At 41.0% G+C, this 17,302-nt stretch overlaps 1 protein-coding gene across 1 annotated transcript in view; it reads left to right on the top strand.

The window, feature by feature from the left end:
- The window catches only part of PATJ (PATJ crumbs cell polarity complex component), a 129,394-nt gene that overhangs the window by 46,707 nt on the left and 65,385 nt on the right, over positions 1-17,302 (top strand). Inside the window, exons 19-25 of the mRNA XM_062497215.1 lie at positions 792-912; positions 1,473-1,629; positions 2,629-2,700; positions 3,579-3,756; positions 4,588-4,698; positions 5,409-5,486; positions 8,558-8,675. Of these exons, the coding sequence (XP_062353199.1) occupies positions 792-912; positions 1,473-1,629; positions 2,629-2,700; positions 3,579-3,756; positions 4,588-4,698; positions 5,409-5,486; positions 8,558-8,675 (835 nt within the window). The remainder of the gene's footprint in view (positions 1-791; positions 913-1,472; positions 1,630-2,628; positions 2,701-3,578; positions 3,757-4,587; positions 4,699-5,408; positions 5,487-8,557; positions 8,676-17,302) is intronic.

Here is a 17,302-nt window from a genome sequence, read left to right on the forward strand (position 1 = left end):
AACATCACTTCATGGGTTTGATAGTCTTCAGTGAAAGAAACTCCCTCTTTTCCTCATTTTTTAATACCCAAATCAGTTCCTTCAGCCAGTTTGTGTAGTTGAGTAAAAAATGATTTTGTGGAAGGAATTATGGCAAGGATAGTGGTGGATAAAGGAGTAGAAGGAGACAGGTTTGTGTAAATTGCAAAACTCTTGTTTATACGTCTTTCTCAAGTACTGAGAAATATTTTTTTCCTTCTGGTTCTTTGTTTATCCCCTTGCCAAACAAAAAAGTGGCATTATCAGCCTCCCATGCATCAGCTTCTGTGGTGTGTGTGCTTTTATGTGAAAAAAAAAATGGAGTGGAAAAGGATTTGACATCACAGCCACAGAGAATTTCAGGTTTTGTTTGGTTTGTCCCCTTAAGCAGTATGTGTATAAACAGATAAAATGAAGTTTCTACTGACAGTTTTATACCAAAGTGCACAATATTAAATTTATATGTTTGTTACTTATAAAAAACAAATGAGCAAGAGTAAAGAAATTTTTGTCTGAATTAGAGGTGAGGAGATATAGTTGCTTTATATTTCAATTGCATATAACATTTCTCATGCCTCTTCTTAATGTAGTGCATAAACGAGCAGTTAGTATTTAAATGAGCAGTTAGTATTTCATAGTTACCTGAATAAATATGAATGTAGCTTAGGAAATGTGTATATTTGCTGTAAAAATTAATGTTCCTGTCGAATAACCCTGTGTAAGTTAATACCATTGCTTTCTAACTTTAATTACTTCTTTTCTCCTCTGTGAAGTGTGAAGAGAATGCTGCTATAAGGTCACACTTTCCTGGAACCACAGCACACAGCAGCTACCAAAAAGACATACTTGATACTGAAACTGCCCAGTCAGAAGTGAAAGCTGAGATGGATTTAGGTTTGTAAGAAGGTTTCTCTTTATCTTGTAATTTCGTATTTACAAATCTAAATTTTTTTACCAAAACACAAATACTTTCAAATGAGAAAATATTCAAATCAAGAGTTCTGCAGGCTCAAGACAGTCTGGCATTAAATGGGTTTCAGCTTTATAATCTTGCTTCCTCCTCCAAATCTGCCCAGTGACAAATAAATAGAGAAATAAAGTGACAGGCTCTGGAGGTGGCTTTAGCACAATCAGAAATTTGCAAGTGGTCTTTGTGGTAGATAATTGCCCCATATCTTGGGTTTGTTATCTGTGCTCAGGAGCAAAGTTTCTCCTTGTCAGATGACCACAGATGGATGGTTAGGATTTGGCAGATTCTTCAGAGGAATAAATTTATCCAGCTGCCTGAAGTGGCACTGCCTGCCTGGGAGGAAGGAGCTCCAAGCCCTGTCCAACCTGGCCTTGAACACATTTGGAGCCTGGTGGGATAAAGGGTTTATTCCAAAGGTGAAATAATTGCTGGGTGCCTGGACAGAGGCAGCAAAAGTTCACATCTTCCCCCTTTTTTTCTTCAGGGACAAAGCTTCAGAGTGACTCCAAAGGATCTGAGCTTGCTGTTCATTCAGAAGCAATTGGAAAGGAAGCACTGAAAGAGGAGAATTACGGTTTTCCCAAGAACCAGGAGTCTGGGAGAGTAACCACCTTAGCTCAGCCTAGAACAGCATCAGGCAGGTATGGAGGAATATTTCAGGTTTTGAAAGACATTCATTTAATGGTCTTAATTGTCCTCTTGCTTTACTCATTTGAATCATTAAAGGCTGTGTGGAGTGCTCAGACATAGAGGGCCAGGTCTGTAGCTTTTGCAGGAGATGGAGTTGGGCTTAAAAGCTTAGAAGTTCCCATGTTTCCTCCCCTGAGCATTGGGACAGAAACGTGCAAATGGCTCTGCCACCTCTCCACAGTGAGGGGAGTGTGGAGGTGGTCTGGAGGAGAGGGATGCAGCCTTTACTCATGGCTCCTTAAGGAGCTCTCCTCCTGGTTTTCCTTTCCCTTTGATCTTCCTTTTGGGAAGAGCAGTTCAGCCAGGGCTCTGCAGGAAACTTTAGTCCTGCCAGTGGTGCTGAGGAACCTTGAGCTGCCACTGGCTGTGGATATTTGCCTTGTCTGTCTCAGTCTTTCCCCACCAGTTTGGGGTCAGTGGGTAGTGGAGCTTTTGGGGCTTCTTGATTCCAATCCTCAGTACTTCCCTAATTTAGTCTGAAATCTTCTCTCAGAGGGAAAGCAGCTCAACAATAAGGTGAGGGGATTATTCTGTAGGGTTTAGTGGAACACACAGGATCTATTCTTCCACTTGGATCATGATCTGCTTACTGGTTTTGGCATGTTTATATCCTTCTCCAAGCATCACAGCATATTTATCAGAAAGTAAATGTTAATTGCCTAAATAGTAATTTCAAATGAATAAATGCAGTGCAGATTTGTGTATCACAGAGCAGCTTATAAATTTGGTCTGCCCATCATGTTTATTTCTGGAGCATTCCTTAAGTACATTTAAACCCAAATAAAAAAATTCCTATCTGGTCTGTTGACTCTGTACATTTGCTTTAAACTGGGGGCAGTGTGAGAAGGTGTTGCTCTCTCACTGCCAGATACAAAATACGTGAGGAATTGTGACCTGGCATGGGTGATGCCTCTTTTATTTTTTTATTCCTCCCCTCTGCCCCAAATTAGTGAATTACCTGAGAGAGAAGAAGGAGAAGGAGAAGAAACTCCAAACTTCAGCCACTGGGGACCACCACGGACGTATGTTCACATGATTACATTATTCCTTCCCATTTACCTCATGGGTTTTTCTTCTGTGATCCACATTAGTTCTTGTTGGGTGTTTTTTGTTTTGTTTTTCCTCTCCTCCTCTGCCAATAACTTTAGGGTACCTGTGTGCCTTGGGTTGTCCTGAAGACAGGGAATTTTTAACAGATGTTCAGCACAGTTCTGCCTTCCATTTATACAGCTGACTTGGGAAAGCTTGGCTGGTTGAGGTCGTGGATGACCTACAAGTTCTTGCTCATTTAATAACTATTAGGTGTGAACAGTGCCCATAGTGCTGTGCTGTCTCCCTTTCCACAGGTTCCCTGCTAAACCCCCGTGGCAGGATTCCAAATTGCCAAGCCAACTTTTCAGCCACATCCTTGTTGTATTGTTAACATTTTTAGGTGAATTGTTTATATGGTCCCAAGTAAAATATGATCAGAAAGTTCCTGCTTGAGCTGATGAATATGCACTGAAGTCAGTGTTCAGAAAGTTGTATGAAGTACTTAATTATTTGTCTAAACTGCCACTTGCAGGGCTTCCCATTCCCAGACACTTTGCTCAGGCTGAAAGAAGATGAGTGTTTACTTGAAGATCTGACTTTCTCTGAAATAAAAGCCTCTGCCCAGTGGGCATGGATTGGCAGCAGAATTTTGCTCTTTTTGTGGGATGAGATCTGCTCAGGGTGAAAACTCTGTTGAGAGCATTCTCAGGCTTCTGACTTTATCTCTTTACTCTGTTAAATCTTCCTGAAAGACCAGGAGCTCTAGATTTATTTAAGGCTTTGCATTTATAGTTTTTTTTTAAAAAAAAACCAAAAAAACAAACCAAAACTGTTTGAAGCTCTTGAAACTACCACTTTTTTTTTTCAGTGTTGAGATCTTCAGAGACTCTCACGTGTCTCTTGGAATCAGCATTGTTGGTGGACAAACTGTCATAAAGCGCCTGAAGAATGGAGAAGAACTTAAAGGGATCTTTATCAAACAAGTTTTGGAAGACAGCCCAGCAGGAAGAACAAGGGCTTTAAAAACTGGAGATAAAATACTTGAGGTAAACGGAGATAAACTTTCCTTTTTAGTCTAAGAAATAAAAATTGACTCAAACAGCTTTGGGTGGAGAGAGGAACAAAATACTGCCACCACTTCATGAAGTATTGACAGCACTGTGTTTTAAAAACCAAAGGAAACCTCTGCTGGTGTTTCTTTTTTAAGGTCTGACTATGGAGCTCTTTTAACATTCTTCTCTGTATTTAAGAAAAGGTGTGTCCTGGTGTCTGGGGGGGAAGTGAAAAACATGGCAGTGTCCTTCTCCCATACAAATGAGGAGTAAGTTCTAGCATATCTATAAGCATAAATTTAATATGTACAAGGACACAGACTGCTCATACTGAATTATGGGCTGTTATTTTGTGTGTGTGGATTTAGAGTAGTTAACTGATAACCACTGTTTGGGATAAATCCCTGATTCTGGCTGGGGCTGTTAGGAAAATGTCATTCCCACCTCTCACCTCTGGTTGATTTTTTTTACTCATTTTTCTTCAAATTAATACTTCAGAATCTGGGGTGCCAAGCTGACAGTGCTGTTCAGGCGTAGTTTACAAACAGGTAAAACCTGAAGGAGTTAGATCTAACATTATGTAACACCTGACCATCTTATTCCTTATGTTTTTATCTAGAGGAATTGTTTTGGGCAACATATGGCCATCTTTTAATTATGAATACCAAGTAATACACTTTTCTTTAAACCATCATTGAAACATACTTTACAAATAATTACTCTTGACTGTATTTGATGCCTTCCTCAGATACCCTAATCTCCCGCAAGTGTGTGTGATGCCTTGTAATGACTCTGTACCTAATAAAAATAAACACTGTTTGTCAGGTTTCTGGGGTAGACCTACAGAATGCCACCCACGAGGAAGCAGTAGAAGCCATCAAGAATGCAGGAAATCCTGTGGTGTTTGTAGTCCAGGGCTTGGCTAATGTACCAAAAGTAAGTTTATTTCTATATTTATTTTTATTCCAAAACCTAGTAAATGCATAACATGCATCTTATTTTAAACTTGGCTAAATTCCTTTCAGTCAGTCCTATCAATTTCTGTGTCCGAGGATGGATCCTTTCAGTCAGTTACAGACCAGTTGATTGATTGATTACTTCTCTGCCTGATTGGAAACCTCATTTGTCTGATTTACGTGGAATAGATGTAAATCTGTTGGCTAGGTGTTAATTCAACTCTCTCACCTGCTTAGTAAGAGCCTGGCCCTATGCATTTTAATTTGTCCATCTTATATAATCTAGAAATAAACACTGTTATCCAGAGGAGCAAAGCTGTAATTAAAATTAGTCAGATTCACCAGAGGGACCTGAATAGTTACCTGGGAGTAAGTTAATTTCCAAGAGATTTGAGGCATCTCTTCATCTTTAAGGCCAAGGCAAGAAACTTTTTAAAGCCTTAGTAAGAGCAGGCAGACAATTCTACCTGCCTGAAGTGCACACAGATACTCCAGGCTTTTGATGTAAGAATGTAATTCAGTAAATCCAGTGAAAGGATGTGATTTATAGACTGCACTGCAGTGCCTTTCTACATGGGGCAAAGTACAGAGTGCACTGGGGAGCTTTGTTGTTGTCAGGAACTGATTTTGGATGTTTGTTTTGCAGCTATAATGCTCTGTCTAATGTGGGTCATGTGCATTGTTTTTCAGGTGGTTTCTCCTGCCCAGCCTAAGGGAAGCAGAGTCAGCAAAGATCAGGATGCAGAAAAAGAAAATAAGAGTGATAAGGTATTTATTCCATTCAGTGCTGTACCCAGGTTTTACTAAATCAAATGGTATAATAGCATGTATTCTAACTCTGTGATAAGCTTCCTCTGAAGTCTGAAATTAAATATGAAGTGTTTTGTTGAAATATCTTTGATTCTATGACTTTTTGCCAAATTCCTGCCAAATATTCTGACATTTATTCTGTGGGTGTCTGCTGGGTGCTGAAACCCTGTACTTAGCACAGCTCCTCACTGTCATCTGTCTAAAGTACCTGGTTTCCTCCATGTGGAGGCAAATTGATTCTCTTTGTTCAGCAGAAACAGAGAAATGGCAACATGTACACAAATAATATCCTCAGTGTGAGGCTGCCTGAAATGCAGTGAAATCAGGTTATGGAATGATGGAATCCGCAGAGTCTCCAACATTTCCTACAGCTGTGTAAAATGAGGAAATGACCGAGAGGGATCTGTGGCTGCTCAGCTAATTGTGAGGCAGTTACTGCACAGTGACTTCCAAATAACTTCACAGCAGCTCTAAAAGAGAAAAACTCTGTTTGGTACAAAACAGGGAATTTGTGTTAATAAGGGAGAAATGTTAATTTTTAATTTTCAGCTGTATCACTCTGATGGCTTTGGTGTTTTCCTGTGGGATTTGCCCTGACTGAGGAGTGTAGTTCAGGTACTTTGAAGGTGTTGAGAGCAGCAGGAGCAGAGACAGAATTAATGCAGACAATAAGTTTTGCTTGGCACAGTTTAACTACAAATAGGATGAAGTTTCCATTTGATCCTACTCAGCACTCTGATGTTTGTTGGGTACTTGAGAAGACCCTTTTACCTCCAAAAGTTTTTGTAAGACTCCTTTCAGATCCTGTCGGAGACAGGAGCAGCAAGGCTCAGTTATCAGAAAAGGTGTTGAAGACATGCTTTCATGCCAGAGGATAATACTTCCAATGAAGCACTTACAATCCCCTTTTCTTGTGTTTTGTTGTTTTGGTTTTTTTATCTATATTTCTAATCTCAAAAGCTCTCATCCTCTGGCAACGTGCTGCCTTTAATCTGCAGCACTCCGGTGTGTCGCGTTCTGCGGCGTTCCGAGGTTAAAGAGGGAGCCTAATCTTTTTCAGGCCTTTTTTATCTATTGGTGCTGTAAACTGGTGGGTGGAATATAGAAGAGCTCCAGTGCATAAATACATAGCTCCTTTTTGGCTTTGAACATGGGCTCACAAAGCAGTCGTGCTGCACTTCTGTGGGGCTGCCTTGGAGTTGGAAAGAGTTGCTATTAGTGGATTATTAGTCCACATCCCTATGGGGAACCAGTGATATTTCTAGTCCAGTCTTCAGAGAGTCACAAAAGAGTTTGGTTTGAAAGCAGCCACATCCAGCTGCCTTTTCCTGTATCTTTTCAAATGCTGAAGGTTTTCCTCTGATTTGTTGGCGTTTATCCTCCTCTATTTTTCTGTTTGTTTAAAAATGAGTACTTTAGTTCTTATAAAACCACTTAAAACAACAGTGGACGAACCAGAAGTCGACATTATTTTGCTGGTGGGCTGTGTGAACTGTGCTTTTGCCTCTGTGTTGATACAAAAACGTGGTGTAGTGGAGTAACCAGGCACAATTTTCTCATCTGGCTTTTGAGTGGGACAGGAGAGATAAGAGATATTTGTTCCCCTGGGCCATAGAAAGCTGCTGGGTAAGCCTGGGTGCCTCGTGTAATTTCACACAGACTTTCTAACAAATGTTTAAGGTCTTAAAAAGCTAAAGGGTCAACATTCAGTCTGTAAGTTATGACTAAATTACAGCAATAATAAAGTGACTCATTTGTCATAGGCAGCTGAGAGTGAGGCTGCAGATTTTCCATCTTTACCTGCTCAGGAAAGTAGAACCCAAGTCCTGCCTTGCTTCCTGGATCATCTGGATTTTGCACAGTTCTGTCTGTGCTGGCTTCAAGAAAAAAGTGGGAGGCACCATTAAGTGTGTTACACCCTTTTGGAAAACAGCTGTTGTGCTTCCAAGTGCTCTCACTACACACTCTTGCTACTGGTGGATTGAATTAATTCCATTTATTATTGCATTCTGTCTTCAGTGCAGTGCTTTCCTGTTACGTTTTTTAAATGGCTAAGATGACAGATAGCTTTACCTCTCAAAACTTTCCACATACTGCAGCTCACTACTTGCACCATTCTATACAAATTCGACTTCAAGAATTTAAAAATCAATACACAAGTTCAGCTTTCATTGTGCACAGTGGAAAAAAAAAAACCAAAACAACATTATCCTGGGCTTGATGTGTTTTTAGGTGTTGTGTCATATTTCCCAGACACAGAAGGAATTAATTACAGGAATTCTGGGTGCTCTAATGGCATCTCCTCCCTGGTGTTCCCACTCTGAAGTGCATCCTGCTATTAGCAGTGGGCTTGCAGGGGATGCAGCTGAGCATGGTTTAGTGGAGTCGTGGTGCAAACCAAGGCAGGACCCAGTTCCTTGGAGCTGTAAAAAGCCAAGTGCTGAGCTGAGCCAGTGCCTCCTCCAGCTCAGAGCCTGCTCTGTATTCCTGCCATGCGCCGCTATATGCATCATTATAGGAGCTGCCTGTATTTATGTGAGGTAATAGAATTTTATTGGGAGATATAATTCAAAATCTTTATTAAATCTACGCCAAAATACGAATGGACTGTGATGTTTAAATATTCATGTATGGACTAAGAGGATTGAGTTCTTATTTTATGTTTTTAAAAAATTGATGTTTATCAGCACCAGACAGTTTTGTTAAGGAGGCTTATAAGAAACAGGGTATAATTTAATGTTTGTTTTTTACCCTTGATTAATTTTCACACTTTGATGTTTATGACAATACACAAGTATTTTATCAACAAGTAAATGTGCATGCACAATTGCACTTTAGTTTATTTTTCTTGATGTTCAGTGTCACTTCTTGCTCTGCTTTCTTGCAGAGAAAGCCTTTGCTGCAGAATTTAGCATTGTAATTAAGTGCTCTGTCTGTGCACATTCGGTGCAACAGACAATGGGATTTTTTTTTTTTTCATGTGCTCTGAGGTTACAAAACATGTAACTCTTTGTCTTTGAATCTATCAGAGAAAATATGGGGCTCCACCTCCCATGAAGCTGCCACCTCCTTACAGAGCACTCGAAAGTCATCACGCAGAGGAGGCTGCTGTGGATGAAGAGGAGGATGAGGATGCTTGTGCAGAGGGTGAGTAGTGCTCCAATCATTGCATCAGATCACATTTGTGGGACACAATCAGGTGCTGATAAGCCTTCTTGCCTTTTATTACTTGTGGGAAGTGGTGCTCAGTGTGGCCACAGCATCAATCCTCAGCCTGGTTTGTAACTTAGATGCTGCTTCTCCCCAGCCAGGTTCCCAGAGCTCAGCCCTTCTGAGGGGATATGGGAAGGGCTGAGCTTATTTTCAGTCCCAGATCATCTAAGCTGTATCTGGAGGAGTTGTTTGGGCAGAGATGTCAGCAGTGACTGGAGATGTTCTGTTTTACTGCTCTCATTTCAGTGGTACTTGAGCACTTGTAGGTTGAGGACCACTGGTGCAAAAAAATCAGAAAACCTGGAGCTGATCCCAGGCAATGCTGTTCAAGCAAGATGGATTCCTTTAAAAGGAAAAATCTGCTGGTTTGTTGTTTTGGTGCTCTGCTGAAGAAAGGATCCCCTGGTTTTGTGGCACTCTGCATGGGAAGGGTTCTGCAATTGTCCCATTTTGGGTTTGGCAGTGGTTTGTAGTGATGCTCACCCTGTAGAGGAGCAGGAAGCAGTGCCAAGTGGAGAGCTCCTGGCAGCACGATTTAGATTCCAGCTACTTTTGAATCACAATTTTGGTTAATTACAACTTTGGTTAAATGGAATATTCCTATCCATAGCTTATCTTGCAGTAAAATACTTAGGAATACTGAGCTTATAATTAGGAGTCCTAAATTACTTTCTACAATCAGTTATCTTTTATTTTTTATATCTTTGTGCTCTTTTGTACCAAATCAGCATAAGGTGAGATGAGCCTGGTCTAGTGGGAAGTGTCCCTGCCTGTGGCAGGAGGTGGAATGAGATGATCTTTAATGTCCCATCCATCCCTGTAGCTTTCTATGATTCTGTGTGGGCTTTTGTTGGGGTTTGGTTTATATTTTTTTTTGCTACAGTGATTTTTCTCATCATCTTGAGCTCTCAAACTGACTCCATAAAGCTCCAATTGTAACAAACTCATTCCAGCTCGTTATTGCAGTTCTAATTCCCAGTCCAAGGATAGGTGTGATAAGTAGGCTGACACCTGAGTTATCTAATTAGGATATGCCTCAAACCAAGTGCTTGCTGGGCCTAAGTTAATACTTTGCACAGAAGTAATTCCTTATTCATGGGCTTGGTCATTTTTTAGCTCTCCTGCCATCACTAATGATATTTCTGGCTGAGGCTGGAAGCTGAAAAGGTAAAGCTGCTGCTGATATTAAATTCATCAATCCTACCAGACTTGGCAGCAGCACACAGATCTGTTCAGGGGAATCTCCTGTCTTTCCCTTTTACTCACTGAAGTTGAATGTTTTGCTGTAGCTGTCTTTTCCATGAATCTGGGGAAACAGAGATGTATTCTTCCTCACCTCATTCTGTTCCTTTGAAAATAAGAACAGGCCAAGGAATCTTAAACTAGGTTTGTGCCTCAGCCCTTGCAGTAAAAAGAGAATTAGAAATGATCCAACTGTACTTAATGACATTTAAGCATCTTGGCAGCTGTGGAATGGGCTTTTACAGAGTCCCTGTTCTGTGATTATTTGAAAAACAAAGTTTTCTCTGCAAATTGCAGTACAGTATTATTTCTGTGAACTACTTGATGCTCATAACTTCTGTCCTGGTTCTTGAGCACCTTGCCCAGAAATCCCAACCCAGGAAAGAACTTGTCTTTCTTAACTGCCCATTTGTATTGCTCTGTTCCTTACCCACTTATCCAACTACTTCTACTGGGTTTGGAACCTTAACTAAAAAATATATCAACAGGTGAGCTGGATTTACTGTGTTCTTTATTTAGAAGATAAGGTATCCAAAAGGAAGATGTGGTGTCAGCCCAGGTAAATTTACATCATAACCTCTCCTTTATTTGCTTCCTGTAGTTCTCAATCTCTGTCATAGCATGGAAAGCCTTAGAGGGCATTTTGAGGTGGGACAGCTGTTAAACCTGTCTTCTTGTTTTGCTCCTGATGGATTTTACTTTATTTTTTAGCACTGTTATTAACACAGCTGCAGTGTCGGGGACCTGCTCATCAATTTCTTTCAAACTCCAGAAATATTTTATATGCTCCACTTCACATTTTTTTTGTCCTTGCTTATCACTTCTTTCAACCCTCCCTCCCATCTTTTGTCTCTACATCCTCCATCATTTCCCAGACTGAAAAAGCAGAGCATTGTTAGTCTTCCTGCCATATTTGAGAATTTTTCTTTCCTTTCTGTCCCATCTGTATTGCCTCAGAGTCTCCATGTTTTGTATGTTTTCCCCTTAACGTGGCTGAATAACCTTTGGTGTTGATTTAATTTCCCTTAAAATCTAAACCCAGTTGCTTTTTGGCAATGCTCCCTTTTATTTCTGCATTCCCACTGCTGAAACTGTAGCTCTCATTGCTGACCTGTTGGAACAAGCAGTCATTTCTTGTGCATGCTCTCCCTTTTCTTTCCAAAGGTTGGTTTTGATCCAAAGAGGGCAAATCCTTGTTGAGAATAGAATTATGAGGTAGATTTTGGTTTAGAGAAACTCCAAGCATGTCCTTCATGTTTCTGTGGTTTAAAAAGTTTAAGGTTCCAGGTGTTTTGTTGTTTGTTTTTTTTTTTTCCTAAATGTGACTCTTGTACCCAAGACCCTCTAGTTTCAGATCTGCTTCTCCTTTGTTTCATGCCTCCAGTACTTCCAGAATAATTTCTTAAGTTCTTAGATGGCTTTTCCTAGACTTTGAAGGCAAGTTGAAAGTTGTATTTCCTCTTGTTTTAATTCTCCTTCTAGTGATGCTGCCAAATCTTTATCCATACCCAGCTCTAACCCTGGATGTGGGTTTTGTTTTCCTTTTGCTTTGAGACTGCTGTTTCCAGGCTTTCATTTTATGCATGGAAATACAGCTTTGTACAACTTGCAGCGTGTCCATCCTGCTGCAAAAGGAGCTTTCAAAATGCTTCATCCTCCAGACCCGAAATATTACAACACAGGTTTGGAGTCTTCCCTTCCCACACTTCCCCATGCCACAGCCTGTTTTGGACTTCCCAAATCTGAAAAACACCAGCTTGTGAATGGGATTTTTTTTCTTTTTTTTTTTTTTTTTTTTAATAAAAGGAGGGGAGAGCACACAAAGGAGCTGTTTGTGCTTGTGAGCAGCTGTGCTGCAGGCATCAGTAGGCACTGGTGTGTTTTCCTGGAGTGGGGATGGATGGAGGTGTGCTCCAAGACCCTGCCAGTGGACTTGTGTGCACCCCGTGGTGGCTTATTGCCATAATGAGGGGTTGGTAGTAAAAAAGAAGCAGAGGAAATGGATGGGCAGAGCAGGTTTGTAATGGAACGTTTTGTGAGGTTTTCCTTGGGGGAATTCTTGGCTGTACAATTTGGATATGCTCTCATGACCAAGTTGCAGCAAACATAAACTAGGTAGGAGAGAGCTGACAAACCATTCTAGAAACACTGAAAGGACAACTGTTGAAAGAACTTGTAATGCTTAATTTCAATTGCTGTTATACTTTTAGTGGAATCTTTTGTCAGTTAGTTGACTGAGATTGATCTGGTTGGTTTCAAATCAGTCTAAAATAATAACAATAGATGGTAATAAAAAATTTGTGGAAGGTGGCTTGGATAATGGACTAAGCTACTGCTGTGCTCAGACTTCCTGTCTGCAAGGATATTTAACTGTATCTAATAAGGGGATAATAATGCCCCCTTCCTCTTATTTTGTCTCTAGATAATGTAGAAATCAATGAAGCTGTAAGAAGGCATAATGATTTATCTTCCTGGGATGCTTTTTTGAGGAACAGTGATTTCTCTGCTAAAGCAAGAGATTTTAAAACTTCTCTGGTATTTTGCCTTTGCGTTTTTTACTCAGAGGGTGGGGAGGCCCTGGCATGCAGAAGCTGTGGATTCCCCATCTCTGGAAGTGTCCAGACCATTCCATGGTTCTGTGATTGCCCGTTGTGATAAATCTGTGGGCGGAGGAGGATTGGGTTGGGTTTGGGCAGCTCTTACCACACCTGAGGTTTTTAGCAACCCCCAGGTGCCAGTGATGTCTGTGAACAGTGAGAGCAGAGTGGCTCTCATTAAAAATAAAAGATGGAAAAAGGAATGGACTTCAGCTCAGAGTTTGATTAAGATATGGTCAGGTTCATGGGGTGGGCAGAAACAGAATCTCTGGAAGTGTCTGCACTGCTGTGGGTGAGGATGGCAACGTGATGATCAGCATTTTGGGAAAATGCCAGGATTATTAACAAATGACAAAATAAAATCCAACCCGCTCATAATTCCTGGGTGTCTCACTGTTTGGAGTCTGATTTATGAAAAGTTGTGCTGAAATAAAGGAAAAGCAATCCTAACTTTTCATTATGGGGGGGAGGAACAGCTGAAAATGTTGATCTTCAATAGAGGCAGCTCCTGCAGCCAAACACTGCCTCTCCAATAGATGTCACTGCAATCAACAGCAAACAGAGATGATGCTCAGAGGGGAAGATGTAGCTTGGAAAAAAGGCTTCAAGCTTTATGAAAATAAAATATTGCAAAAGTAGAAATCGCAAGATTTAATGTTCTTAAATATAGTACCAAGTGTGTTTGATACAGTGGATTTCCTTAGATCAGGCAAGAGCCAGGATTAGCCAAATAGAGCAGAGACTTTCATTTCACAGCTCCGTGTTAATCTCTATTTAATGTGACTCTGTGCTGCTAATCTTCTTTTCCCATTCTTGTTCTGACCCATAATTAGGTGGAATACGTGGGGTTTTTAACCAGCCCTAACATCAGATCCAGAGCTGCTGTGCCACACTGGGATGGGTGAGGGAGGTGGAGTCACTGCACTTTGAGGTTGTGGGTTCATGTGGGGTTTTGTTATTGGGCTGGTTTCTTCACTCCCTTTGTGAATCACACGCACAGTTATCATCTGATGAAGTATTGCGAGAGGAAATTACATTTTTGATGAAGTAATAGTAAAATTGCAGCTGGGACTTCTTGTGGTTTTTTACTGTGTGCTTGACATAATGCACTGAACAGATGGCTGTGTGTGTGCTGTGAGACATATTCTAAAGGAAGGACAATGAACTTTAAAAATGAACAAATTAATGATATTAACGAAATAACTGAGTATTTTGAGTTGTTTTAAATGTAGCTTTTGGAAGAGAGAATTAGTAGGACTTCCCAAAATAACTAAGTATGTTTATAAATTCAGAGAGAGATTTTATCTTTGCTTTTTTTTAATTACTAAATGAAGGATTTTGAGTCTTTTCAGTGTTTCAGCTCAGCATTCATTGCAGTGAAACTAATATTGCTAGTTTGGGGTTTCAACAAAACGCAAGTTATGATGAAGTTTGAGCCTTTTCATGCTTATAATGACAGATTGGTTTTGTTTTCTGACATTAAAAAAAAGCCCCAAAACAAAACAAGCAAACCATAAGCCACGAGCACATATCAGTGTCGGGAAACTGCAAGATTTGCAGTGTCGGGAGAATAAGGGATATAATGAAGCCTTTTGTGGGAGAGAAATTAATTTTTAACCCCTGTAGCTCGCAGGAAAAAAAGGATTCTCCGATAAATAAGATTATTAACTGCTCTTTTGCCATGCAGTGGGTCATTAAGCAGGAAGGTACCTGCAGCTGCCAGCCACGCAGCCACGCTGGGGGTGACTGGTGTTTGGGGATGGAGATGTCATTCGGATGCTGGCAGAGCACAAACAGCAGCTGGGAGCATCCGTGGGTCAGATGTGGGAATCCAGGGATCTGCTGCTCCCTGCATGCTTCCATAGGCAGCTCTCCTCTGCTGGCAGATGTAACTGGGAGCTTGTGGGCAGCCTGAAATTAATATAATTGATGGCATCTCGTAATAGAAACAGACAGACGGTTTGCCCTTAAGGAGAGAAAAATCTCAGGAAAATAGGCCCAAGGTCGTCAGAAGAAAGACAAGCCCTGAGCCTGTGTGTGATGAGGATTTGAGCTGCTTACAGCCCTGAATGTTTGTCAGGAATGCAGATTTCCTGAGTACATGCTGGTACAGCAATGGTACAAGGGGGTTTCCCAGGTAAGGATTCACATCTATCTCTATGTCGTGTTTGTTTCCAGCAAGTCATTTTTAAGCAATTTTAGTGATAATTTGGAACTAGTGAAGTGCTGGAGAAAGAAAATAATAGCAGAGGTATTTTTTTTTCTTCAGTTTGAAGCATAGACATATAGCATGATTAGAATATTGAATGTATTTAATATCTTTAAAATATTTTCTCTTGTGTTTGCTTATAAATCACTGCTTCTGTGCATGCCAGTGCTCCACATTCTTGTATACAAAACTGACTGGAGCACACAGTGCTTAAAGTATAAGAATTCGTAGCATTAAATTTCTAGCTGTATAGAATAATCTACTCTTCCATAACTGTTATTGTAATGCAGAGACAGATGGCTGAATTTTCTTCACTTTGCTTGTTAAGAATGTGTTAGGTAAATGTTTTTAGACTAAAATAAAAAGCTGCTGGGAATCTAAACTGAATATTCAGCATTTTCTTGGTAGAAGGAGGCAGAGTAAGAATAAAGCAATGTGATAGTAAACAAATGAGCTATTTGCAATGAAGGATAATCTAATCTTTAAATATTGCCTGAGATTGCATTTGTTCTTAGGTAAGATCTTTTCTTCCAACACCAGCCAGGTACCCAGAGAATAGCACTGAAATCCTGGGCATGAAATACACTGATTTGATGTTATAAGGTTATTATGTCTGGGGCTCGGTGCAGGTGGCTGATGCTGCTTGGGATCTTTGATCTCACTCCGCTGCTACAGATAAGTAATTTCAGATAGAAGATAATGTCTGTGGTATAAATCTGTAAACACAGGTACAAACTTGCTAAGGGAGGATGATCCAAGTAGGTCTTTATGTATTGCTCTCACCGAAGTACTCTTAATCTCACTGCAATGACTTGCAATTAAAAATATGTTAAAAGGATGTAAATATTTAAATAGATAAATGAAAGGCAGACACCAGCTCGTAAAAGGTGGTTATGTGTTTATATTCTTGACTAATAACCTGATTTTCAGATGGGAAGATATCTTTCATCATTACCACTGTAAATTATGTTGCTCCAGTGCACAGAGAAAAAAATTAAAAAGAAAACTCCACAGTGCCTCATGTCTTGCCCAGACTAGCACAGCATTGCTTCTAGTTAGAATATAGAGCAGATTATTTGCATAATAGCTCTGTAACAAAATGGTCTGCTTGGTTTAAGCAGTAGCTGCTCCCAGTACGTAGTGGAAGTAAGGCTCTAACAGAAGGCAAATATAAAAAATGTTAAATGAGAATAATTTTATTCTTTACAGACATTACCTAGTTTTGCACAGTATTGCAACAATTGAGGCAGCTGTCCAGAATCACTTCTTGAACTGTCAGGAGAAAGTTTAAATTATTTTTTTCTTCTCAGTCTGAAGACTTGAGTCTCCCTTATTCCCTGTTGTGGCTTAGGGGCAGCTCATCAGTTTGAGCAGGTGTGTAATTGCTCTTTATCAGGGTAGGTGGCATTTAAAAAGCAATCCAGAGTATTTAGGTGTGCTGGCTAGAGTACACTGTGACAAACCAGTGAAAATTTGCTTTATGGCTTGTAGTGGCCACTTGTGTATTGAAAGCTGATTGCAAGCTGAAGGCATTAGGAAGGAAATCTATGTGCAGATATATTTGTGTGTGTGTGTGTGTGTGTGTGTGTGTGTGCTGGCTGCATCAGATAACCATCTCTACTTTTTCACCAAATTCAGAACACTTTTGCCATATTGGCTTTAGAGGAGATGTGGCAGCTGGCTGAAGGGCAGGTGGTTCTTTCTGGTGCCCCAGAAGCAATAATGAGTCTTTTGTAATCAGTGTGATGATGTGCATGTCTGTTTTCTTCATCAGTGCTTGGAGATCGTGGCTTGTGCTTCTCTCTCTCTCTGCTTCCCCAAGAAGTTGTTAGAGGAAGTGTTACAATCTGAGGTTGTCCAGGGAAGCTGAGGCTGCCCCTGGATCCCTGGAAGTGTCCAAGGCCAGGTTGGATGGGGCTTGGAGCAGCCTGGGATAGTGGAAGGTGTCTCTGCCCATGGCAAATGAGATGAGCTTTAAGGTCTCTTCCGACCAAAACCACTCCATGATTCTGTCATCAAGGAAACAGCAAATTTTGGATGCTGGGGCTGGGCAGGGATGGGGCTCTGCTCCCTTGAGACACCCCTTAATCCAGGCCACCTGGGGAATGGGAAGGGATTCCCAGCATCTGGATGGCATCATCAGGTACCACTGATCAGGAGCTGCTGGTGCTGCCAGCCCTGTCCTTGCCCTGCCCTCCAGCTGCACCTCGAGATCCAGGGTCAGGTTCAGATGTTCCATCAGATCCTGGGGCTGTTTTGGGAACGAAAGGGAGAGGGGAGCAGTGGGGTTGGTGAGTCAGGAGAGTACAAGAGGAGCACAGGACAGGTGAGGGGACTGGTTGTGGTCATGGTCTGGGGGAAGGGCAAGAGCAGGGGAGGACCCTGCTGCTCTGCTTTGTGCAGACAGGCCAGCACAGAGCCAGCAGCAGCAGCAGCTGAGCCAGCTGAATGTGAGACCTGCTCAGGTGATGAGTGTTCCACTGCCAGGGGACAGAGCTGCAGGTGAATGACAA

The sequence above is a fragment of the Cinclus cinclus genome, chromosome 8, assembly GCF_963662255.1.
Source record: "Cinclus cinclus chromosome 8, bCinCin1.1, whole genome shotgun sequence".
NCBI lineage: Eukaryota > Metazoa > Chordata > Aves > Passeriformes > Cinclidae > Cinclus > Cinclus cinclus.